Source organism: Lonchura striata, chromosome 5 (assembly GCF_046129695.1).
Source record: "Lonchura striata isolate bLonStr1 chromosome 5, bLonStr1.mat, whole genome shotgun sequence".
NCBI classification, from domain to species: Eukaryota; Metazoa; Chordata; class Aves; order Passeriformes; family Estrildidae; genus Lonchura; species Lonchura striata.
The window spans coordinates 60,803,545-60,830,519 of record NC_134607.1 but is presented as its reverse complement, the minus strand read 5'-3'; the positions used below and the strand labels follow the sequence as shown (position 1 = coordinate 60,830,519).

Below are 26,975 nucleotides of genomic sequence, written 5' to 3'. Positions count from 1 at the left end.
GTTTCAGGAAGTTCTGTCTCAATGAAGATTTTGTACTCCAGCATTAACAGTGCATCAGGCATTCACAAACCACACTTACAAATGGCATCTGAACGACTGGGTTCCTGGGAATACCCCCATGGAATAAATTCTAATCAGAAGCATGCAGGGGTCAGGAAGGCTTTGCTTGAATCCTGGGCTGCACTAAGATGGACAGGCAGTATTCAGATGCCCCCTCCCAAATGAGATACCTTCAAAGTCATCCTTGAGGAAGTCAGAGTTCTTGGTGCTTATCTTGCAGGTTGGCCCCGAGTAGCCGGGGTCGCAGATGCACTTGGTGCCGTTGATGCAGCTGCCGTGCCCGTTGCACATCTCCTCGCACTGGGGGCCAATGTACACGTTGTCAATGGCCCAAGTCACAGGCTGGGATCCAGCAGGGTAAAATCCTTGGTACCATCTGAACCTCGCCAACCTGAAAATGGCATGAAGTGTACTTATTTAAAATAATAGTTCCATCTTTTCTTTGTATTCCACACATATATCATATGCACATATATATTATTCTTTCTGTTGGACCTGGCTTGATAAATAGATTAATTCTAGAAACTGACTGCTAAATCTCATTCCTTCAGTACCTCATGCATCTTTAGGTTGATGTTCAACCCAAGTACTGGTAGAAATAAAAATAACACTATTCATTACCTGTAATCTCAAAACTGAATGACAGATACGATTTTCAAAATTTAAAATCCAGCTACTCTTAACTCCATCATTCATGGGGAAGATGAATGGCCATGGTCTGGTGGATTCCCTTCTGCTTTGGTGTACAGTGTGTGGGTCAGACCTGGCCACTTTCACCCTCTACTGGAGAGTTTCTAATTCATACTTCCATTGTGCCCCCAGGGAGTCCACCTGTAGGGGCAGAGTGGTAGGATCTCACCCTCAATTACCCAGAAAGAAAACATGATCTGTCATGTCACCAGGTAATCAGCTTGCTTTCAGGCAGCTTAATCTTAAACCAGGCTGATATTGCAAGTTGTTAATTTAAACTATATTCTCCTTTGGGTGCTGTCCTGTCATTTTTAATTCATCTCCTAAGTGCTACTTGCATCAATGTTGCATATGAAAAGGAACCAACTGGGGAAGGAGGGAAAACAAATTGAGATGAGGAAAATACTTGAGAGACTAATTTTATTCCCAGTTGAGAAAATGTTTTAAGGGAGGAAGGAAACCAGAAGATTGAGAAGGGAGAAGCACTTAATTGCCTTGCGTGTTTAATGTTCTTATTAAAGATATCTAAATTCAGCAGGCAAATCAATTCTGTAGGTAATTGTAGCTGACAAATTCTTTCCCTGGATTTGCTGAAAAGAAATTTTTATGAGGGGATTTAGGTGACAACCAAAAATTGATGGATGGGGACACTACTAAGTGTCACAAGAAAGATGCCCAAGAACCAGAGCTCTGCTGGAAGTTAAAATCATTGACTTTTGTATGCCCTGAGGGGAAAACCAACCACATATGTGAGGCTGGAGGTGTTGTAAGCTCCCCTTGAGAGTAGACCTCTGCCTCACAGGCTGGATTTTCTTCCTGAGACAAGTCAGCTCCTTCTCTCAGGGTCGCTCCTGGCAAGGGTGAAGCATGACTTTCCTCTGGAGCAGAGACTGAACCACTGCTTATTTGAGGTTTCTTCTCTGGCTCAACAGGCCCTGGACCTTTCCTTCATGACATAACTGGAATACTAATTATTACCTACAGCTGTCTGCTGAGAACATATATTAATTTCTAAAATTACATATGTAGTGGAAATAACTTAAAATGTCTTCATCCTCAGTTAAACTATAACCACTTGGCACTCAGGGGATGAAAAGGCTAAGGGATTTTTTTAGAATTGCACAAGGAGAAAGGTTTGGATTTTTTTCTTATTTGCAGTGGATTCTGGTGGAGAAATCCCCCTTCAGCCCTCTGGCCCAATGATTTAATGCACTAAATGTAAACTACTCTGCACTGCTGGGCTTGGCTGGCTGTCAGCAATGGGCTCCTGGCCTGGTATCCTGGGGAAGGAAGGTAGAAAAACAGGATAGAAGCACTCAGGAACAGAGGACTAAATCAAAATCCTGGAAGGTTTAATGAGTTAGGAGTCTGCACAGCCAAAATTTTTATTTGGAGGGATGCATTCATGGCTGCCTAAAGGGTAAAATAATTCTCTTGCACAAACCCAGGAAGTACCAGTGAGCTGCTGAAAGAGATGGATACCTATTTCATGCTTGAAATGTTAACTGTCATAAACCAGAAAACTCAAGTTTAAAATTTAAACATCTCCTTAAATTATTAAACAATCAGTCTTTCCAAACTTGATTCTTATTTCTTATATAGGCCTCTTCATACTTTCAGAGGCACATATGGGGTCATTTATTTAGTGAAGGACCCATTGACTGTAGTAGTTTCATAAATACTCAGTCTCATAGCTGCATAGAGTCATAAAGTCTCATAGTTGCACAGCTCATTTTCATTCATACATGCTACAGTTTAATCATTAATGGTATGAGCTTTTACATAAAGTGAGTTGATGCTAGATGACAGTTATTCCTGAAAAAGTAAAGAGTACTGTTTTTACTTTGAAAAGTTACATATTACTATGCCTGCTAGCACATATGGTTTTTCTATGCTGTGTTATCACCCAATCTGATTGACTGAGTATTTAGATCAGACTATTTCTTCATATTGAAATGGAATCAAGCTTATACTAGCTCACATTTTACTGCATTTTCTTATGAAGCTCAAATTTCATGCAAAAACATCATCAGTAAATTCAAATGGCTGATGCAGTTCTGCAAAGAACACTCAGCACAAGAACAGTTTTGCATTAATTTCAATAAGCAACTCCCTTCTCTTAAATTATCACTAATTAAATATATAGGTGATAGGAAATTGCCTGTGGTTATTCTACATCAGCATTAGGCACAATATGATTTGAGGAGTCACCTGAACACTGACTAACATTTAGGGCAAGAAGCAGAGAAAAATTGGTCATGTGGTCTGCTCTAGTGCTACAGTTCTTATGCACCACCCCTGTGCTGGGTGAAAAACAGAAATAAAAGCAAAGCAACAAGCATCTGGGTAGGAAGAGGAGCTGGACACTTACCCACAGAGGTGCAGTTTTCCGAAGTGAATGACCTCCCTCCTCCAGCCCTGAGTAGTGCCTGCGTAGTAAGTGCTACTTGGGTGATGCTCAGTGGAGCAGAGGGAGCTGAGGTGGCTGCTGCTGCTGTAGCACAGGGGGAGCAGCAGGTGCCAGGTGGCCCCCAGGTCTCGTGAGAACTCCAGCTTCACTGGGTCAGCAGAGGAGCTGTCAGTGGTGCAGCCGATATTGATCTGGGGGCCAAGGCATCAAACACAGAAGGTGACCCAGGGCAGACTGTGGGACTCCCAGTCATTCTTCACCTTAGGCAGTCTTCCCCATTTGGTATTGTATTTTTTTAATCCAGGAAAATGGTGATTTGGGAACCCATTTAACAACAGGTTCGATGCACTCAGGACATGCACATGAACAGGAACTTTTGCACATTGCTCTCCTGTCCCTGAGTATATCACAGTATGGGTTATGATAAAATGAATGTGATAAGAAATTCCCAACAACTTCTACCTAGAGAAAACTGTGAAGTTAATTGGGCAGACCCAAAAGGAGAGCTGCTAACACTGCTGGAGTAAATGCACCAGCTCTTGCAGTCCTCTGGCAGGTACTGAAGTAATCACAGCATCAAGAAAATATGCATTATTAAAAGCAGAAATATTAAAACAGAAAGTGCAAACATTAACTTTTTGTTAATGCTGGGCTGTTAATTTCTGAGCTGCACTATGATCCTATTTTATGTTACATATTAAAAAACAAAGCTTATCAACTCAATATGTTCAGCTTTCACACTACTTATTTGTTCATGTATAATGGCAAAGACCTAGAACATCATAGCTGGACTGGATTTAGATTCAATGTCTTAGTTTGGCAGTGTCAGATTTCTCAGAGTGTGCTCACAAGATTCCTGATATAAAGAACAGTAGAAAAGGCAAAACATGAAAACCAGTTCTACTACTGAGAAAATACAGACTTTAATACAGAATCTGAGACAACCAGTGCAAATTAGTCTGTTTTCCTGTCTTCTTATAATTTCAAATTGCTTTTGTAAAAGAAGACAAATTAGTTTTTTACAGAATGACTGTCATACAAAATAAGATGTACTGTACTTATCATGAAACAAATAAAAAACAATTGCTGGTGAAATACAAAGCCTGTATTAAAACTATGTAACATTTTAATATTTTTGTATAACTTTGTACCAAAAAAAAAGGTGTCTTTGTAGCATGCTGTTCTCTTAAGAAAATCTATTTGTTTCTAAAACACAGTAATGCTAAGAACTGTGCAAGAATGTTGCAAGTGTATACTACATCAAATTTCCTTCATCACTCTTCAGTGCGCATGAGTCCCATCAACCTACATTTGACTAGAAGTGTTGTCTACTCATCTGGAAGCTTAGAGAGATGCTCATCCAATATAGGTTTTGACTCTTGAGACACAGAGAGAAACTACTGCATTATGCATAACTCCTTCATTTACACTAATGCTCTCAAAAACGTGAGCTGAAAATGATGTTCTTATCACATATGGAAGTAAACATGTAGATTTTATGAGTTAATGCTATTGAGGCTTATGAATACCTTAAAGTCACCTCAAACATTTTTGTCCTACAGGCTGCAATCTATATTTTAAAAGAGGAAATGGCTTGTATTCAAAAATTTATGAACTAGTTGCATGACAAATTGAAGAGTTCATGCGTACACAGCTAAACCTAATTTTCTTGGAAAACCCTTAGTATCATTTTAGTAATTTTTATAAACTCCTATCATTTGCTGACTATTATGCAGCTCATATTAATGCAACAACATGCCACATTGTTGTTAAAAGCAGACCGGTAACTGTGGCATGGCAATTTTTGTGCCACATTCTTTTCCAGTTTCATAATGACAGTATAATGACCTCTCTCTAAACTAATAAATACTAACTGGTTACTCCCATCAATAGCTACCCCAGGCAATGCACAGTTTAGATTCTAGGATAAGTCAGAAACACAGTTTAGTTTAGACTCTTGTGTTGTCACTGGGGTACCTGTTTCCACTGACTAGATGAAACACAAAAATATGTTCCTTATTCATGAGCTTTCTTTAACTCCCTAAAATGGGATGACTTCAGGCCACAATAGCCAAAAACCAGCTTCATCTAGAGCAGCTATGATGTGAGCAAAAGCAAAAGGAAAGCAGAAGCTTGTCACTGAGAAAGTACAACAGTGCAGTTAAGCCAGCAGGTAGGAAAAATTACTTTCTACTGTCACAGATGAAGTTGTAGCTTTCCACTGGTCAGCTTGTAGAAATGCTGTACTCTTACCTCGAGCAGGCTGTGAAGTGGAAGTTTGGACTCTCACTATATTTTGCTTGTCCTCTTGCCTGCCAGTCGTGACCCTCCAATGCATAGGACATGGACTAAAATGCTATCAGTGCAAGTATATAGGCACAGACATAGTAGTAATTAAGGCTAGAAAGTAGAAGACTTTGAGGCAGAATTTTCCCTTATCTATGTATTAAAAGCATCATGATACATTCACATGAGGGAGAGTAATGTCAAATCAATTAGAGGGGAAATTAGACAGGTTTCTCAATTTGGAAACAAAACAGCTGGGTGAGTACAACAGAGCAGAATATGGAAGAACATGCAGCAAAAGGCAAAATAACTTTCTGAGGCCAAGTACCTCAAATTGGATGATAGTATTTTCATTCACACTCAGGTCCCTTGTGGTAATTGAGTGCTCTCCAACTTCATTTGAAACAAATACCATAGCTGAGTCTTCTTCCCTGAAAATCAAGGAGAGAAGTGCTTTAGAATCACTTTTAAAAAATCATTTTTTTCTATTGTATTGCTGAGAGAACCTTACGGAGCTCTTTTAGATGAATATGGGCAATAAAGCCCAATGTTTCCACCAGGATAGAAAAACCAGTTGTCCTCTTTAGGACCAAAGTCAAAGGTATCCAAAAGGATAATGGGATTCTTCAGGTTATTTCCGTCAATAATGAAGTCATCAATAATCCAGATTTCTTCTTTTTTGCCTACAAAGAAAATGGAAATATTCTATTAAGACCTAATACTAATATTAATAGAGAGGACAACAGCAGCCAGTATTTATGGATTATGTGAAGAGGAAGATGCTAAAAAGTGTGGGATCACTATTTTCACTTTCCTTGAAAATAGTTTCTATACTGCTATGTGGCTTGACCCTAAGGAATTAACTTTTATTCCCTAAAATTTATAGAAGTCACAGCAAAACAAAGAGTGAAAAGCAATGGGTGTTGAACAACTATCTCCTATTTAAATCATATTTACTTTGAAATTCTGTCATTGCCTTCTTCAATTAAGAATCATCTAAATGAGTAGTTGCTACAGAGTCAAAGCAGCCTGAAAGTGCAATTTCATTCTACATCCTTGCACTCAGAAGCTTGAATGCCTGGGAAGAGTTCTTCCATAGAGAAGGAAACTCAAACTCCTTCTCTTCAATGGATTATGTATTCATATACATCAGAAAATTGGTATTCTCAAACTGAAGAGGAAGGATTAAATTGACAGATCTTCTGTGTAGCATTTTTTCATTTATCTAAAAGTGGTTGAGTTCACTAGAGAAGAGTTTAGATAATTGTTTTAGGCAGGACACGTCAGAAGAATGAACTGAAACAGGATTGCCAGATTTTAATTGGCTTTTTTTTGTTAGGGTGTACTAGGAATTTGCCTACATGGAATAAACTGTTGCTGAATCACCATGTCAAAATGATTGCTGGAATTCTTTAGAGCTGTTAATGTCAGTTTCTGCTTGGAACTGTGCTCAGAGTAACTGAGAGCAGAGAAGAGCTTCCTTCAGCTGGCACATCTCCTGTAATCAGGAGGAATGAGTTGTCTTCCTCTTGTGGTTTTCAAGTCCTTTACAATTTAATCAAAAGATTAACTGCTCACTACATACTCTTTCTAAATGGGTTTTTAATGCCTAGTTAATTCTGAGTAAGGTAGGCCCAGTTCCCATTTACACTTGGGACACTTTTGTATAATTGGAGCATCCTAATGGGGCCTCAGTGTAAGTGAGAATCATGCCCATTAAAAATAATGAGAGGAACCTGAGTGAAGTTAACTTCATTGGTGTTTCTTGATCTCCCACTCCCTCCAGGGCCAAAGCTGATACTTTTCTACACACAATCCAGGGATGTCAGGTGAAGGTACTGTACTCTAAAGCATTCAACTGCTTTTTAAGAACAGTAAACATAATCCTGCAGTAATTCTAATTGAAGGAACTCAAACACAAAACTCCCATGATTTAAGAGTCTCTCTAATTGTTCAGTTCAAAAAATGCACACTCTTAGAGATGCTGAGCTGTGCAAGCATGGAGCTGGACTCCCAGGGGTGCGTCCCTCCCTTACCATTGTTGTAAGGCTGCCAGAGCCTGAACCGCGTTGCGTTGCTCTGGGCTGCGTAGGGCAGAGGAACGTTGATAAAGAGGACATCTGTAGTCTGGGTGAAGTAAAACTCATCTATCAGCTGCCAAGTGATGCCACCATTGACAGAATACTGCAGCAGGATGGAATGAGACCTCTCAGGGGTGCCTGGAGCATAAAGGACATGGATTTATGTTTATTGAAATCCAGTAAGTTCAAGCAAGTATAAATGAAATTATATTGCTCTGACATCCACTACAAAGTATGGTCTTCCTTTAACAACAGCTTAAGCTATTGGGATGTTACATACACATTGTACACATGTCTTTCTGTGCTTTCCCTTGTTTGTCTGCAAAATGCAAATGAAATAGGGGCTAAATTTGCATTACTATTCCTTATACATATAATAATAGTTAATTATTTAGATGAGAAGCTATCTCAGTGTTATACTTTTTTAGATTAGAACACACCAACTCCCTCTACTACAAACATATACAGTATTTATTCACTTGTTTTGTCCAGGTACAAGAAATTATCATCACCATCTGTAGCACCCACAGATAAAGGCACAGTCCCCATCCTCATAAATTTATGAGTCTATGGTTCTCACTGCAGACACAGGGATGAGGATATTCATGCCCAGAAATAAGTGATGGAGAGCACTGAGAATATTTATTAGCATGTTTTTACAACAACAAAGCAATATTCTATGCTTTAAACTAGGCCTAAAAGTCAGTGGAACTGACAGTAAAATTTGCATTTTCTAACTACCAGCTCCTCCTATTTTTTTTACTTAGAGCTTTAAAGAGTAAAAAACAAAAGATCTTTAGAGCCCTAGTTATTAACACATGCTAATTAGAGCCCAGCACTCATTTTTGATGCAGGTTACCATTCACAAGCTCAGCCCTCAGCCTATATTGCCCGTGCCTAGATTGCAGTCCAGGAATACCAGTGTCCAAGTGACAGCATCTCTGAACTGAGGTCTCACTCAGACAAATTTACACTCGCTGCTCCCTTCATGGTGTGGCACAGTGATGTCCCCAAAAACTCAGTCAGGAACCAGCAGAAGGAAAGGACTAAAGGACAGTTTCTTCATCCCTGACTCACTGTGTGTTACTGTGCAAGCTTTTTCCTTGTTCTATTCCTAAATTAACCACACTTGCTGAAAGCAAAGTGCCTGGTGCACATGCTCCTGCTTCCCTCTGCTCCAGTGCTAATATTCAACCACAGGCTGTGGAGCAGGGAAGAGCTGTTTGCAGCCAGGAGCTGATTTCAGCTTATCTGTGGCAATTAACAGTAAACAACACACTGCTTTTAACTCTCACAGCTGAGAGATATGCCCAGCTATATCAATTTGTATTCAACATCAGGGAGCTGTTGGGACTAAGTCCTGGATCCAGCAGTAGTGCTAACAAGTAATACAGATTCAATAGGGAGATTTCTCCTGGTGTTCCACGGTTTTACTCCTTGTGGGTCATGTCAAAATCCAGGCTTGGGCCTTTGGCTATTCCTGCCTTCAGAGCAATATTTTTACTCACTTTATTTTTTAATATTTTTTTCAATGATCATATGAAGAAATATTACCAAGGCATAATTTTGTAAAAGAAGTCTTTGAAAAGATTTCACTTATAAGCATGAAATATTTGGTGTGTTATAATTTTGGGGCATGTTATGTTTTTGGTTATTACAGTTTTCTCTCTTTTTGATAAATAGTCCAATATATATGATTAAATACCTGTTAAAGAAAATCAATAATAATTCAAAAAGAGCTATATTTTCACTCATCCATACACAGATTTGGTTAAGATACTTATTTAGTATCTATAGGAGGTTCAAAACTATTTTAAGCTGTTGGTAACATTGAGTCAGTTAGGGTCTAGTCCCAGAGCACTGAGCATACCACAGAAACTATGGACATCTTCCTTACACCAGAGTGAGAGAAGTTTTTCAACAGAGTTCAGCCTGGAAGTGCCAATTCTATCAGAAAATTTGGGGAAAATTTCTGAAATTGCATGGGAGTGGCTCAAACCTTCAAGCAGTTTAGTGGTTCTCCATCATGCCACTCCAGGCTTGGATATAATTATTTTTTAAAGCCAAGGATGGCAGAGCCTTGGAGCAGGGTTAAGACTGAATCATTGGCTTAAAAGTCCTTGTACTGGAGGAACTGTCACAAGTTATTTACAACAACACGTAAAACTTGTCTTGTAAAGTCTGACTATTCTTTGTATCAATTAAATTGAATTATGGAGTTTCAGTTACCTCTAAGATACCTGCTAGACAGTCAAATTGTAAGAGATTTGAATGCAGTGGACTGAATCTAGAAAATGAAAACCACTGTAGTTTACTATTAGTCCCTTAAATAATTTACTGTAGGCAGAATTTTATGACATAAAAAACTTGGACAAATAATTTTTTCCCAACATAATTGGAAATCTCTACAAAATCTTGAGCTCTTTTGTTTCTTTTCTGCACAAAGACTTTACTAGCTGTGATATTTTTGATGATACTACAATCCATTTTTTTCTTAGGAGCTGCACAGACAGTCATTTAGGCTGGGAGCAAGGAAGGGATGATGCAAAATTTCAAACAAGCTCGTATATAATCTACCATAAACTATTGATCACTACCATACACTGAAGTTGAAAATATAAATCTATTCTTTTCTGTGTTGCTACTATGTACTAATATAGCTACTGAAGTGGTAGTAAGTCAATGGTGATCTTACCTTTGGCAATAAATTTAAATGAAAACTGGATGTACACTGTATTAGTGCAGTCTAGATCTCTTGACACAAGCATTCTCAGTCCTTCCTGCAAATACAGAATATACAATGTGAATATCAGTTCTCATTATTGAGAACAGCCAAGCTTATAGTTGCTTGGCTGTTGTCTGCTAATGCCTGCTGGTGGCAGCAAGAGGGGAAATTCTCTGTACCCCACCTTTTCCCAGGCAAAAAATGGGGACAGTGACAGCCTTGGTAAAGTGAGCCAAGATATGACAGAGGTATAACTACATGGTCAGGTACAGGCACAGTTACAGCTCATTCAGTTTGTGCTCTGAACCCCTGGGATGTGACTGACTTAGACATTTAGTCCAAGCTACTGCACTCATTTTTTGTGCAAACTGTACAGTTGCCAAGCACCCTAATTTCCAGGCAGGGACATTCCAGTCCTCTCTAGGAGTTATTTTCTATACTTCAAAACATATTTTGTACAAATATCCTCTTCTGGGGCAACCTGTTGACCTGTAAGGAAAGGGAGCACACAGGAAACCTCATAGGGAGCCTGAGTCCCTGTCCAACTCGACTGACAAGCTCCTTGTTGTGTGGATCCTGGGGCCAGAGCCAGTCCCTGTTCTGCAGAGATCTGGCAAAAACCACCTCTCAGAGCTTCCCTCTTTCTCAGACCCTTCCCCCAGGGGAACAATCTACAGGAACAAGCAATGCCAATTTTAGACAACTTGCATCTTGTGATTTGGAATTTAAATAATCTAAAGAGGTTGAACTGGAGTCAAGCTTTTGCAAATAAATACTTCAAAGAATTTATTTATACACCAAACATTATTTAACTTCCCTTTTTGGGGGGCACCTGAGTTCACAGTGTCAAATGAAGACTTGTGTGAACTGAGAATTTGTGTTCTTGTGAAAAAAAAGTCTATTATTGATTTTGTTAAGAGCAGAAAAATTCAGAAAATATATTTCCTGGACTTTTGAAATCTTCAGTCAACAAAAATAGATCTTTAAAGAACTAGAAGACATAAAAATGATAGAATTGAGTAAAATACAGGCAAACTACATAAACATTAATTACACAGACTACAGCTCTGACTCATTTGTATTATTCAAAATGCTATAAAGCCAATCAGGACACTCCAAGATGACTGTAATGTGTACCATATTTCCAAATAGTTCACCTCAAGAATCTCAGTGTAGAGTTTCATTCTTTTCCTCTGGTGGTCAAGGAGGAGTTTATACCACAAACAAAATAATACACAACCAAGATATGAAACCCATTTTTTCATTAAAAAAAAACCAAACAACTGTGGAAAACATGGTGCATGTTTAGGGTAGGAAAAGACACGAAAAATGAAAATGTCAAATTCTAGCTAAAAGAATTCAATATAAACATATGGGGCTAACAAGAGAAAATTTACTTTCTATTTTTGACTCTACTGGTTTTCATTATTTTTTTTTCAATGTAAGTAATCTCTGACCCCTTTGAAAATGAGAGCTGTTCCAGACTTGATGGTGTCACCATTCAGGTTTCCCCTCTCAGCACCGTAGACTTCAGGCCAAAGGTCTGGATGCAAGTTACCATTGAAATCATCCTTCAGGACAGATGGCAGAGGAAGGACAGGGACACAGTATGGACCTCCAAACCCTCTGTCACACCTAGCAACACAATGGGAAGAAAAGGTATTATCCATCTGGCCTGGATAAACACATCCTTTCTATGAAGCAGCTTAAGCAGTTTTCTACTCACATGCAATGACCTGAATCACAGATGCCATGACCTGAGCACATCCAGGGGCATCCTGTAGCCAGGACCACATTATCAATAGCCCAAGAATCAACTCCAGAGGCATAATTGTACTGAATCCATCTGAACCGTGTTCTGGGAGAGCTGTTAAAAACAAAGGAAATGTATTTCAGGATTCAAAATTCTGATCCAGAAAGTGCTAAATACTAAAGAAAATCCCACAGACTTCTGAAGAAAATCAGATTAATAAGCATGGCCCACTTATTTTGAAAATATTCTTATTCTAGTGGAAACTGGAATTTTAAATTTCTCATGTTAGTCTTTTAGGCAAAATTACAGAATATTCTAAAGAAAGGTGCCTAAAGTGATAATCAAGAAAGAACATTACTGATGACACTTGCTGATCAACACAGTGGTTGAACACAAAGTGGTATTTCCATTAGCATTTGACAGCTCCATGTGCTGCTAGCAGAAAGGAAACAATAAAATTGCATCAGTAAAGTAAGAAGTTATGAAAGTCTATTTATACTAGGTATTGTGTAAAGAGAAAAGCAATGGTTATCTATGTTCATATATATATGCATACATAAGAATGTATGAATAAGTATGTACAAATATGCACATGCATACACACTGCTGTCACTGCTGACTGCCTTGTTATCCTCAAATGAGGAAAGTGTTTTGAAGAAAAAGAATTCTTTAGAAGATGATGTATGGCCCTCTGGAGTGAACTGTGAAATTGGAAACCAAGATGTGAACTCCAGGCCCAGTTCATTTGCTGTGTGTCCATTTTTACCAGTCTATTTTCTGGGTGATGAAACCTACAGAGGTAATGTGTACAGAGGGTGCTCTGAAGAATTACAGAACTACTCAGATCATAAGCATACTCAAACATAAGCAGTGTCATCATTACCTGTCACTGCTAGACTAGAGCATGATTTTATTTAGAGAGATGGATGCCACCACATCTGCCACATCCATTTACAGCCCTGTGATATCCAGAGGAGCTCGGCAAAACTCCTCCTGGTCAAAAGAGTGAAGGTGGCACATCCAGTGACATCTTCTGACTTGATGAATGCTGTGACTAACTAACATGCCTGAATGTTGGGTGACAACTTAATGTGCAATAACAGAAAACACTACTGTAGGAAAGGATGGATCAAGGTATTTATTCTTGCTTCTTATTGCATAAATGTTAGAAAAGCTGGTTTAGCATTCTTGTTCTTACTGCCAGAAATTATAGTCAAGATTTAAGAATTTATGCATCACAGTTGTAACTTCCTTAAGTCTGTACACTTCACATTATAGCTGATGAAATATTTTGAAATGAAATTTAAAATTCTGGTGGCGTGACAACACACATTTAAAAATTTAAAAGACATGCAGAACATTCCCAAGCTGGAGGATGTTTGTTCTAATTAGATCAGCAAAATCTTTGTCATGCTAAATAGCCAGAAGAGCAGCACTCACTTGGTTGAGGGTGGGAGGTAGACAGTAACTCTCTTCCAGTTTTGGAATCTTTCTGAAGTGTAGATGGAGCTCTCGGTGTACTGCTGACAGCCGATTGTTGGGGGGACACACTCCTCTGTCACCAGGTGCCAGTCCCTCCCGTTGTTTAGGGAATACTGCAGGTGAACGCTGTGGGAATTGCTGTATGGCTTGCTGCAACCCATGCTCAGCTCAAACTGCAAGAATGTGGAGGCTGATACGTGGAAGTCCCAAGTCTCAGCGTAACGAGGTTTTCCTAAGCAAAGAGAGAAAAACAACAAATACAACAATAACAGCAAATACAACAGTAACAACCAAGTATACCTTCAGCATATGCTTTCAATATTGTCATTCAAATTTGTAACCTCTATCTTCACCTTTTTCCAGCCTTCTCTTCCCTACAGATTACTAAATACCTGGATTTTTCTATATATCCCATCTTGTAAACTTTCTGTTTATATAATTTATAAAATAGACTCATACAAGATGCAGCAATGTTTGATGGCACGTACCAATGTTTTCACTGAACATCAGAGCTGTATCCATAGACAGGCAGTCAATGTCTACTTGACCTCCTTGTATTCTGTACCAGCTTGCTTGTAAATCCACAGTTCCATCAAATTTATCCTGGAAGCCAGTCTGAGAGCTGTCATTCATCCCTATAAGCACATCATCCAAGGCCCACTGAGCTGAATGCTTCCCTACAAAAACCAGAACAGACAGGTTAGTGGAGTCCCTGTAAGTTGTTTTTAATGCCCATATGGTGTGTTCACTCAGTGAGCAGTGCTCAGTCACATAGCCTGAGTGCAGTTCAACAAGACTAAAACATTGCTCAAGGATGCACCTGGGCACTAGATCATGTTTCTATTACAGATAAACACAGGTATTTCCCTCTTCCTTTCTTTAGCTTCAGTGCCTTTGCCATCAGATGCTCTCCCTCTGTTTGGATGAGATACTCCCTAAGCCCCTAGATTGGGGATTTTCATTTTATGGGTCACAACCTTCCTGCTATTCCCCACAGCTAAATTGGAAAGGCCTCTGTCTAGTTCCCAATATAGCTCTTGTATGAAAGTGAATAGAACATGAAGGAAGATGCTGAAGGCTCTGCATATAGATAATATTTAGAGAAGCATTGTTCTCCTTCCTGAAAATTTCTCTCCTCTTGCTCTCCAGCCTACAGGCATTTCACTTTCATCATCTCCAGCCCATTTCTGGCCTTCATTTCAATTCACCTTTCTATGGCATGCTGGGAAAAGCATCTTACTGCACAATTGCTGCCCTCACAGGAGAGGAAGGAAAGCCTTTACAATAAATTGTGAGCTTGCAGCAATGTGCCAGGGCTTTTGCCTTGCCACAAGAGGAACGTGGGTCATGGCTGATAGGGTCACTCTGAGCTGAGGAATGGCAGACAGAGGATAGTCCATGAAGGAGCTAACATCTCTGCTCAGAAGTGGTTGTCACCTGCAGGTGCTGGTGTAAAATGTGATATTTCAACTTCCAGTCATAAAATGTTGCTTATACTGGGAGTCACAGGACTGTCATCAGTGGTCTTATGAGTGATGACCCTCAGCAGGGACAGATGTCATCCAGTTGCCACCAAGGCAAGTATAGGGAGCAACAGGTTGGACATTGCACCATTCACCAATGCAAATGATCATCACAGAATGATGTCTGTGGTGCACCAGTCATTTCTTACCACTTTTAGCCAAAGAAACTGTCTTAACTAAACCACATCCCTCTTGTCTTTGTCTATTCTCTTACCTAGTGAGGACAATTAAGTCCAGCACATACAAGAAAATGTCTGAATAAAATTAGCCATCAAAATGATAAATGATGTCTAAGAAGCTGCATACCATAATTACCTGAATATATGCTATGTGCTTTGCTCCCCAAGGAATTGCTGTTGAAATGTACTTTGCTATATTTCTGAATATTGCCTTATATTTCCTGCAGATCCAGGAGCTGCTGCCTTGTGCAAAGGTAAAACTTAATCAGGACACTTTCAGTAGTGGTAATGTTTCCCCATGTGAGGTGGGAGCTCTCACAGAGACTGTAGGAATCCGTCAGCACCAGAAGTGCTGAGGTTCAGCTGAGGATGTGGGAAGTGGCTGAGAGGTTTTGCAGGGGCAGGGGAGATGGGTTCTAGGACACTAGAAATGGTGTGTGAAGATATTAAAATAGTGAGATGGGAGCCACCAGGTAGGCAGATTCAAGGCCAAGTCATGCCTACACTTCCAAAACAGAGAAAAAAATGAGGCAAAGAGTATAAACCATTTGGCATCTCAGGTCACTCTATACTTATTAGGCTATTTTTAAATGTAATTTTCCCCCTCTCCCTCCTGTTATCTCAGCATCTTTGGTTTAAACTTAGCTCTTAAACAACTTTACTCTTAAGCCCACTCATCAGTTTGGTGCTACAAAAGAAAATCATGGCCAGAGTGTGACTCAGGAAAGACCAAATATGCTCCTACAATATTCTACTACTCAAAATACCGTGTTTTTCATGAGCTGAGGTTTCTGCACAACATGTCTATACTGAGTAGCACTGACATATGGGTTGTGTAAAGCTGTTTAATAAATGTTTAGGATGGCCTTGCTTACCATGTTGTGGCTGCCACCAGCGGAAGGCGGTGGCAGGGGTCTTGGCCTCCCGGGGTAAGTCTATGGAGACAACCTGGGGCTCCAGGTATGACATGAAGTCCAGCTCTCGCAGCAAACTCCAGGTGATGCCATTGTCATTTGTGTACTGAACAACAAGTCCTGTATTTAAGATGAGGAAGAGCACTTAGTGTGACTGTGCAGAGCAAAGAGGGGGAAGTTCACCCTGTGCTCTGGAATTGCCGACTCCCACCCGGTGCAGGCGTGTGATACGTGCCCCATCTTTTAGGCAACTCCTGGTCCAGGAGCTTTTTGTGCACAAAGTCCTACTGCAAAGGTGACCTGGGTCACCAGCTGCCACATGCCAGCTGCCATTTGCCATCACCATCTCTAAGGATCTAATATTTTACACCCTCAGGAAAACTAATGCTCATACCACCGAAATGATATAATTATAATAAAATTATAAAAATAAAACTATAATTTTCTTTAACACAGTATTTATTTCATGTTTGGTATCCTTGCAGTTTGTGTGAAGAACTAAGTTATTATTCTGATAGCTGGGTTTACAATCTTCGTGCTATGTATGCAAGCTCACAGAACCCTTGGAAATTAATTATCATAATATTTAGAAAATTTAAGATAGTCTTTGTATCATGCACACAATATGGCAAATACTAAGACACAACAGAAGCCCAGCAGAGCTCATCAAAAGGGATAATATAAGAAAGAAGCACCTGTGTATATTTATTCTCATAAAACTCTTTTATATCAGTACAGGTTTAAGGATAATGGATTTTTTTTGGTGTCCTATATTGGTGCAAATGAGTGGAGAATCAAAACCTTGATGCAATCTGTGCTGCAAGATGACAGCTTTCCTTAGTAAGTGAGTCAAATTAAACGCCAAATATTAGGAAACAATCCACTGATGTTTAATGCTTTATACTGAGAGGAAAATTAAATTTTCTCATCTCTCATGTCAGTGGTCTGACTTCATGCAACCAGACCACTTAACATGGGAATCTGCTCCCAGAATGATGATCCTTCCCAAACACAAGTATCAGTCCTCCACCACAGTAACTTTTAGCATGTGGATCAAATAAGAGAGGAGACATCTGGGAGAGATGAATTTATTCAGACTAAATAAAATTTCAGCTGCAACATTATAATCTTGTGTTTTGGGTAAATCATGCATAAGCTTGTTTTGGAAGGCAATTTTTTATTAGACCCACTGGTGTAGTTCAGAAGATGAACAAATTCTCAGGTACACAATTCTTCTTCAGGTCAGAAATGGAGTTTGCCCACTTTATCCTGAACTTGAATTTCATTCCTCTTATTTCAGACCTTCTGAAAAGTCCTGTGGACTTGTAAATTTACCTGTTTCCCAGCACTATCCAATAGTTTAATAGTGGACTAGTACACCTTGCCTTGTAAATGTCGTCTTAGAACATCACAGCTCCACAGTTACTCCTACAGATGGATCACCATTAGGTTTGGTGTAGTTAATTATAACTAGAAGAGTCCACCAAAAGTAAATCACTTTCTTTAGCATTTATGAAAACTGAGGAGGTAATTGATTTATATTAAAAAAAAACCAACTTGATTTTGTAAAGGCAGCAAAAGGCAAAAACACTGCGGACAATGCAATATGTAAAGGCTTATAATAAAGAAAAGAGGCTTTACCTTCATTCCTTGCTCTTGGTCTGTTGCAGGAGCTACCAACACTCTTGCTTCCAAGTTGTACATAAAATTGAACTAGCCTTTTAAAAAGCACAGGATAAAAAAGAAATGTAATAATCTTCTGATAGCACAAGATCAATCAGGATAATTTGTATCTCTTAGTTAATGGCATTTTCAGTTAGGTCTTTATTCCAGGCTTATTGATAAGGCAATACTCCCAGAGAAACCAAACATGGGCATGGTAAATACTGAAAGACTCAAGACAGAATAAAGTGATGTGGTTTATTAATCTTGTGCCTAATAAATGTGTTTCTGTAGGAGTTCCATCTCACACAAAAGTTGCAAAATCTCCAAAGCAGGCAAAGCTGTTCCTTACAACAGATCTTACCTTGGCCTATTGTAACCAGAAATTAGGTGAAGCTTTAAAATACAGCATTAGAGTTGTAATGAAAATATTATATCCTCCTTAATAACCAATCATTTTTAGAGCCTTCAATTCTTGATATAAACAATTTTCACTGATGAGAGTTCACTGAACATTTTGTGAAATAAACCCTTTATTTTTGAACCTATACATTGTGATTTCATTGAATATTCTCTTGTTCTCACATGATGAAGTGGTGAAGAAAAATTTCCTCAGCTGCTTTTCTTGCAACCTGTCCTGTAGTCAGTGCTTTTATTATTTCCCTACACTCTCTTATTTCTCTCTACTGTAAACCATGGCAACCATTGCATCTGAGTCTCTGCATGAACATATTTCCATGCCTTCGATTTTTTTCCAAAACTATTTTTTGCAGCTCTTCTAATGCCACAAAAGTCCTTGAGACAGGATTGCTGGTTTTATTGACAGAACTCTGGATTAGTCTGGAACACCCCTGTAAGTATTATTCCATCCTTGTGCTCCAAATATTGCTAAGTTTCCGCCCCCACCCCCCCCCCCCCCCGCCCCACCCCCCCAATCTGCAGTAATTCCATAGTATTTCTGCTGAGCTTGTGTTTATTATTGTGACTCTGGTTTTAAAGTAGTTTACATTTTCTCTTAGATACACACTATAGTGCTATATAAAAATTAATTTCAATTAATGTCCTGCTGCTCACTCCCCAAATTTCACTGCATGTCTCAGGCATTCATCTGAGTCTTACTAGGTCATAACTAAGGTAAAGAGCATTGAGATGACTCACAATGCCATCACCCCCTAATCTATACATTCTTCACAGGTTGTCTCCATTGCACAGCAAAAACAGCATCTGAGCAGAGCAGAGAAATTGGACTCAACCCCACGATGGGATTTTGCATGCTGGAAGCTGGCAATGCCATTCTCCTCCTTGCTTCCTGGCCAATTTTTAAATTAGGATGATAGAAAATCAGGCTTCATTAATTCAATTGACATAGATAGTATCTTTATTTAAAACATAAATTTTGAGGTGCATTTTTTCCACTCAATTATTCACAAGGATAACTCTTTTTGCTTTAGAGGATTTTTTCCTTGTTTGTTGTAATTTTGGTAAAACCACAGACAAGCTCCATCACTACAGCCAGAGCCAGTAAAATGCGGACAGGGCTCCAAGTTCCCTCACCCACTGTTATGAACACAATATCACAATCCTCCTCTAAATCCAGATTCTAAATCCAGATGCATTCCAGTTCTGTTATGAAAATCTGTATCTACTGTCTGAGATGTTTTGTATACCCACAGGGTCTAGGACAAGGTGGAATATCCTCATCAATCTCATTGCTAAGGTAACCCCACAGATAGCTTTAGACAGTCAGGCTCACAGTATTACACCATTTAGCCAGGCAAGTTCTATTTCTTTGCTGCACCTCTGTTGTTGGAGACAGTATTCAGGCAACAAAACTCTAGACAGATGTGTGAGAGGTGAATAGATTTACAGTCCTGTAACAAAATTCTTTTACTCTTGCCAAATGTGAAGAGTGTTAAAAAGCAAAACCAAAGAACAAAAACCCCTTTCTGCAGAAGGGTGAATCAGCCCATTTGATCTCCAAGTGTCTGACCCAGAACAGCTCCCTGGGATGGTTGCACAATCATTAGCAATGGAGTCTGTAAAGCAGATGGGAGCCAAGTCAGCTAACAAGCCAGATGCCACCACTTGGAAAAAATACATGGTTTTTATCTAGATGCCAGGTAGGCACTGTGTGCAACTGCTCCCACCAAACAGATAGTCAAGGTTGTCATAAGGCCATCAAAATGGGAGGCAGCAGATCATCAGCAACCAAAATGCATCCATGTATCACAATGTCAGTCAGAATTTCACTAGAAACACTGTCAGTGAAATTGTGCTTTTGGTGTGTTGGGCCATGCAGTAGGGAAGGAATAGAGAGACTCCAGAGGGTTTCTGAAGTGCAGGGCAAAAAAAACCAGTCTGGGTGAAATGAACTTTGACACTTACAGCTCTCTTAGTCCTACATTCTCATCTGGGAAAAAAAGGTATAGTCAATCACATGAAGGAATAAGGAGGCAATAGGACAAAAAAAGCTAAGACTACTATACCACTTATTGTATATACCAAAATTTGAGAGGGTTTTTATGGTCATTGGCTCCCAAGTGCAAGCTTTAGTTTGAAATGCTTTCAGTGTGACACTCAGGTGTGGTGGTGCCCTGTCTAGCTGCTCCCCTGAGCACTACCACACACTTCAGGCTGGCAAATCGAAACCCCATGGACTCTGCTGTGCTGGGAAGAGAAAGATGAAAGGGAAAAGGGTCTTTGTACTTAAAAAAAAAGTCTATGTATTCCGTACATAAAATTTACACTTCACATTCAAAAAGTTGTAACTGATGATATGGACTATGCATAGGTAGATCTGCAAGAATTCAGAATGAAAATAAAAATTTAGTGTACTGCAATATTTTTCAATTTTTCCATCAGGCTATTCTGTGCATTATTTAACAAAACAAGATCTTAAAAGGCCTGGGAAAACACTATTAACCTGAAAAATAAGCAGCTTAAAAATCTACTGCAGGAGTTTCAGCCTTCCTATTCACTACCCTCAATCCACATATCTAACAGTATGTCTTTCAAGGCATGCTTCACTGCTGTTTACTCAGTCACCAAAACTCCCCAATCAAAAAACCCTTGCAAAAATAAAAGATAACTGTGCAGGGGCTAAGATGATGCCTAATAAGATAATAGAATTCTATGCAAGGCATTACCGAATGCAAAAAGTAATACCAAAATGGGAAAAGTACTTCTCTTTAATCTCCCCTTTCAAGTGACATTAATTTTAGCTCCAATAATGAAAAAAAATGTCAAGGCTAAGGAATTATTTTCTTTTTAGTGTATGGGCCTTTCAGTTAACCCTTCACACTCTCACAAACTTCGTGTACCTTTGCTTCTAGAAAAAAAAGACAGAGTTAATGTTACAGATGGCCTCACACATTTAAGTGGGATGCATCTCCACAGAGTAAGGTGTCTGAAGCTCAATGTCTAAGTTACACATGACCAACACAGGCTGCCTTACAGCTAATGAAAGAAAGAAATACATGTTTGCAGAAGAAAAAGCAATGGCCTTGCTAGCTGCTCTTTTAGGATGAGTTGTGTTGCCCTTTTGAAGCAGCTATTCTCTCCTCTGAACATAAAGGCAGCCTAGGGTAATTGCTGTAGTCTAAAAAGTCCATGTTCTGGTCAAGCAGCATCAGGAGGCTACTACCTTTGAGTACACACTGAAGAAAGTAAAAAGTCCATGTTAGTCCCATTTGTGTTTGAGATGACCACTATGTTCTGTCTAGCAAACAGCCCAGGGATGTGGCTTCCAGCTTTCCAGCTTGAATCATTCAAGCGAGTTAACCTGTTCACTGTGATGTTTAACAGAAAAAAAAAAAAAAAAAGCTGATTTACTTTTTACTTGACATAATAATCAGCAGGAGAGTAGCTCACACTGTGAGTACATGGTCAGAAGACAGATTGTAGTTGCTCTTACAAAGTGTTTCTCTGGCCATTTATGTTTTTGAGGAAGATTTAAGACACAAGATAACCACATTCTTGTGCAAAACAGAAGCAGTGGTATATTAAAAGCATCAAGAAAGAGCATTGCTCAGAATTTTAAAATGCCTTTTGGCTTTTAAAAGGGTTCAAACCTTGCAAAAATGGAAAGCTATAAATATGAATTTCTGTCATTAAAAGTGGTTTCAAAGTAATTGTAAAACTAATACTTTGCTTTAAAAAAAATTCTTCATGAAAGAAGGAATAAACCAAAAATAGCTTTTTGAATACAGACTTTTTGAGGAAGTAGTCTAGACTACTTCCAATATATTGCTTCCCAGGATGAATAACACAGGATTTATAGAATAGAAATGTTCACATCCTCCCAGAGTTCCAGGGCAAACATGTACTTGCACAAAGCACTTTTGTCAAACAATTAATTAGTTTAATTAATAACTAATTTACATAATCATATAACTATGATATGTATTTGTCAGACATGCAGGGGACAGAAGAAAAGTGGCTGGAGCAGTGCTATGCAGTGCCAGGGAACAGCTGAGGACTTCCCCAAACCAGCAGCTCCCACCCTGTCCTACAGAATCCTGCTTGCCTGAGCTGGAGTGATCACAGTAACCTCTGGCCAGTCTTTGCTGAGTGATCCCATAAATTCAGTAATGGAGCAAATAATGGCATTATTACTCTCAGAGCACTATTTGTCAGGAGAAATATCTTTTATTAAGCTAACTGCCAAAATTGTAGAGTGCTCAAGGTTTCAGGTGCCTAATCTCTCATGAGACTGGACAAAGCTGCAGCAAACTCCAAGCTAAATAGTGGTTAGAATTAACAGCCCTTTGTTCATCCTAATTACATTAATCAGCTAGGCAATTGGAGAGAAGAGGATAATTGCTACCAATGTAGCAGGATTCAGTACCAGCAGGGAGAGAGGTGAAGGCTTGTTAGCCTCTTGGCTATGCAGAAACAATTCACATTCCATTCCTTTGCACTTCTGACAAGTGGAGTAATTCACAACATCTGGCAAGCACACAACAGCTCCTTGCTATGCCATCCTCATGCCTGCAATTCAACACAGTCAGAGGAAAAGGAGCTTTTCTCCCCAGCTATGGGCAGAGTCTTAAGTTTTGTGCATTCTCAAGGCCATGTCTTCTGCCTTAGAATACAATGCAAACTATCTTCTCAGAAAGATAGCAAGTTAATATTTTATTTCATGCTGCTATTCCACTGTCTCTAATCTAAGTATTTGCTTTCAAAAAAGGGAGATAGTACATCAGAATGAACAAAAAAGTATTTTTTTCTATCTTTCAGAGCTCTTGTACAAGCTATGACTACCATAAAAAAAAAAAAACAACTAACCATTTCCCACCTTCTCATATCCACATTTGCAACAGGGCAGAACAGAGAGCATGAATGCACAGGTAATTTTGAGAAGCAGCACTGAGCACTGACCTGATATTTGTGGTGTCCAGGGGAACAGTCCTTGCCTCCCTTTTGCCAGGTCCATTGAAGTACAGAGATTTCCCATCGCTGAGCACACCACAGCCTGTCCCAACCTGACCTCCTGTTATCTTGTACCAGAGAGGGCTTAGCTTCCTCTCAAACCTGTCGAACATCTCACTGTGATTAGGCACATTAGACACACAGGTTCCATGTGATGCTTCAAGAAAAAAAAAAAAAGGGGGGAGATGCTTTGGTGAAACTGTGTTGGACAGAGTAAGGGTCAGATACAGTACACTGGCACATGATTCCATTGTATCTATCTGTGACAAAGCACCAGGCTTTTCTAAGAAAATTCCCTGATGACTGGATTGTACCTTTTTAAACCCACTTTACAAATTTCTGTAGGAAGAATAAACTCTCTTCCTCTAAACTCTAAGATGGCTTATTTTGCTAGGTGAAAAACAGACAAGCTTTATGTTGATAAGGCATTTTTTTGTAAACAGAAAAATATTATCCTTCTATTTAATATTAAACAAATTGAACAAAAGATGTTAGCTTATTGCTTTGTTGGTTGAGGGTTGAAAAGACTGCAGTGTGCAACCGGTTGTGTCAATCTTTTTTTTTTCACAGGGTTTGCATTTTGGGTTTTTTCCTATTCCAGCATGAAAGCCCCTAAAACCACAAGTGAGCAGAATTTTCCACAGAAGGGCCTGTCAGAACATATGCTCCCTCCTGGTCCCTTGCCATCTGATGGCCAGGGGACTCAAAAATGGCAACAATTCTCTTGAAGATGATCCAAAGGCTTTTAAACAGACTTTTCAGTTTATAATATTTTATTTTGTTTTCTCTTTTATTGCTAGTCCCTTCCCATTCATACAGATGGTGATATTCAAAGATTGTGGTTGCCAGAAACATCAACGGTGTCCGCTGCCTTCAGCTGCTCTGCTTTGCCCGTGCCGAATTTAATTTAACAAAACAAGAAAGATTCCTCCTGGCAGCCCATGCAATATATGTCATCGTATATTTTCCCGAAATATTGGAGAGGAAAAACAAGATGTCAGGTCTACAGGTTGAACTCAGCCCGTGCCTACTGTAATGCCCCCTGAGGAGGGCTGTGTTACCTGTGTAGCCCAGGTCACAGAAGCAGACCCCCGAGACGCAGTCCCCGTGGCCGCTGCAGTAGTTGGGGCAAGGCTCGGAGATGTAGACTCCATCCAAGCCGAAGGGAGGCACGCTCTTGTGGGAGCTGCTCTCCTGGATCCAGCGGAATCGGGTCTTACTGCAGAGAAAAAACAACAGCATTGCTACTCCTGGCTTCGATAGCTACTGCTCCTTCCTTAAGATTAGAAGGACCTTTTCCCAAATTAGCCATTTGCAAATAGGATACTTGGATTTCTGTCATGCTACATTTGTGCAACATTGCTTAAGGATATTTCTTTCAGACTTTTTGGCTGCATTTCGACTTCTTCTGTTTCTCTGGCCCATGTCCATCAGTGTGAGGCAAAGAGCAAATACATGGTTTTATCAACAACAGTGAACGATTAACGTGACTTGGAAGATGCTTTTTACTACTCAGTCCAACCTGAAGTGCTAATTACATATCAAAATCCCTGAACTTCATTTCTTTAGAGTATTTTTGAAAGGAACTCAGTGATGGCAGAGATGCAGAGTTTATTACATGATTGTGCACTTTTGAGTAAAAAACCTTTAAGTTATTTGGATACAAGAAAAAAAAGCCACTTTCTAAACAGAAATAACCAGTCTGACTCATCAATCCCAGAGTTAAACATCCTGCCAGTGAGATGGTGATGTGGTAGACCTGGTAAAACATGGATGAAGGAACAAACAATATCATTAATAACTTGTCTAAGGCTTCTGAGCTGACACAGCTGACCCAAGAGATATATGATTGACAGTCCATCCATTCATACTTTCAAGAAGTCTAGTCCCAAATTTTAATGGCAGGGTTTTCTGACATAGCCTTTCTTGGAGTGGCTGCAGATTCCTCCATTGAGTGGGGATGCCCCTAAAGATTAATCTCTGAGGCTGAGCAAGATATTTGCCCACAGTCATTGTATGGGTGAATAACATCAGTCGCCACTAAATAATAATTTTTGCTAGCTTTAATACAATAATTTTGACACAATTGCTTCAATATTGCTTTGTAGAGCACTATATTACAACAGTTGTTATGGCTCTAATACTGCATAATAAACAATTCTGATTAAAATCTTCTTGTCTAATTGCTACCATAATAAATCATAAATAAACATGTTGATATAAATATATCTAGTTTGCCATCCTTAATCCTGAAGGACTACCTTGTGTAAAGATTCAGTTACACCTGTATAATCCCTTAGACATAGACCACTGACAAAGTCTAGGGCTAAGATTGTATCCAGCTGCACCCAGGCTCCCCTCAGAGAAGGAGTTTAGGAAGCAGTGGGGTCCTTTCTTGACCTCATGACTCAGTGTGAGGGCTTCTTTAATAAACTTTGTCGGAAGTTCCCACTCTGCCCACAACTCACTGCATAGGAAACTTGTCAAAGAAAAAAATTTTGGTTATTAATTCCCAATCTTTAACTTTTAGCTAATAATTTCACAAGAGTTACTGAGAGGGAAACAGATTTAAAATCTCATTGCCAATATAATGGTTTAACTAATATCCTCGTTGGTACTCTGCCTAAAAAAATAATAAACCTATTGCTTTTTCTTTTTTTTTTGTGCACTGGGATTTGGTAGGTAGGTGATCATCATGCTCATGCTTGGTAGCAAATAATGAAATGAGATGTTCCCTGGTTAACCTATGAACCATGATTTCCTAAGTGGCTCACAACAAACTCAGGTCTCAACATGCCAAGACACTCATTGCAGCCACATTAGTCACATTTTTAATGTATTAGCATGGGCTTCTTATTCCTGATCACATTACTGCACATAATGCCAAACAGATTGCTGCTATTGATTCTGCCCTGCTTGTTTTGGGTAAATCAAATCAGCTGGTGTCAGATCTGTGCAACTTGGCACCTGCTTTTATTGGCTAATTACTGAAGAAAAGACAAACTTGTTATGGTACACACTGCTATTTCAAGTCCTTGCGGCAGAGGCACCGGCCCCCCTGCTACAAAATATGCCACACACTCAAATGGGATTGAGGATGAGGGAGGAGATTGGGTCAGAAACTCAGAGGCAGCACTAGAGAAGTTGCTGGGAGGATGAGAGACAGGAGGCAGGGGGACATGGCCAGGGCCCTGGTGGGGTGGTTGCACTGGCAGTGCTTGGTGCATCCAACAAATCAGATTGGAGTGTTTTACTGATGGAGTAAGGCAGAGAGTAAGAGGAGTGAGGAACTTCACCCAAATCCAGATAAGACTGAGAAAACCCTCCTGATTTCAAGGCTTATTTGTGTCTTCCACCATTTGATGTTTTCTCACTCTGATGCTGAGGTTGTGCTTGCAGATGTGCACAACTCCCATTCTTCCCTTCTTTGCCTCTGGCTGTCCCAGCTGCCTTCAGTGACACAGCACATTATTCATCAGCTCAAATACCTTGCTTAGGTTTCATTGCCCAGTGGTAACTAAAATTAATCCCGTTCAAATGGCTTATTTAATTCATGTGACTTACTCTCTTGCTGGTGCCTCTGACCTAGCTGACATGGATAAAGACAATGAAGGAATTGATGTCAAATTAAAATGTGCTGGGTTCCTCGCTGCTTTTTAATTTAATTATTTATTATAGACCAATCTGACACCTTTAAAATAGAAAATTCTCACTGCTCTGGGCAGCACAGTATATTTTCCCCAGATCAGCCATATTTTAATACTGCTTTTATTCACAGCT

The 26,975-nt window shown here is 39.5% G+C and overlaps 1 protein-coding gene across 3 annotated transcripts in view; it reads right to left on the bottom strand.

Annotated features, from left to right (window-relative positions):
* Positions 1–26,975, bottom strand: part of RELN (reelin) — a 277,724-nt gene that overhangs the window by 37,544 nt on the left and 213,205 nt on the right. For all 3 annotated transcript variants that reach the window (XM_077783642.1, XM_077783643.1, XM_031507057.2), the window contains exons 29-42: positions 24,257–24,414; positions 23,145–23,352; positions 17,745–17,821; positions 16,065–16,223; positions 13,976–14,164; positions 13,446–13,719; positions 11,979–12,119; positions 11,710–11,887; positions 10,223–10,307; positions 7,483–7,665; positions 5,958–6,129; positions 5,775–5,877; positions 3,122–3,351; positions 231–451 (exon numbers count right to left, since the gene is read on the bottom strand). In XM_077783642.1, the coding sequence (XP_077639768.1) occupies positions 231–451; positions 3,122–3,351; positions 5,775–5,877; positions 5,958–6,129; positions 7,483–7,665; positions 10,223–10,307; positions 11,710–11,887; positions 11,979–12,119; positions 13,446–13,719; positions 13,976–14,164; positions 16,065–16,223; positions 17,745–17,821; positions 23,145–23,352; positions 24,257–24,414 (2,378 nt within the window). The remainder of the gene's footprint in view (positions 1–230; positions 452–3,121; positions 3,352–5,774; positions 5,878–5,957; positions 6,130–7,482; positions 7,666–10,222; positions 10,308–11,709; positions 11,888–11,978; positions 12,120–13,445; positions 13,720–13,975; positions 14,165–16,064; positions 16,224–17,744; positions 17,822–23,144; positions 23,353–24,256; positions 24,415–26,975) is intronic.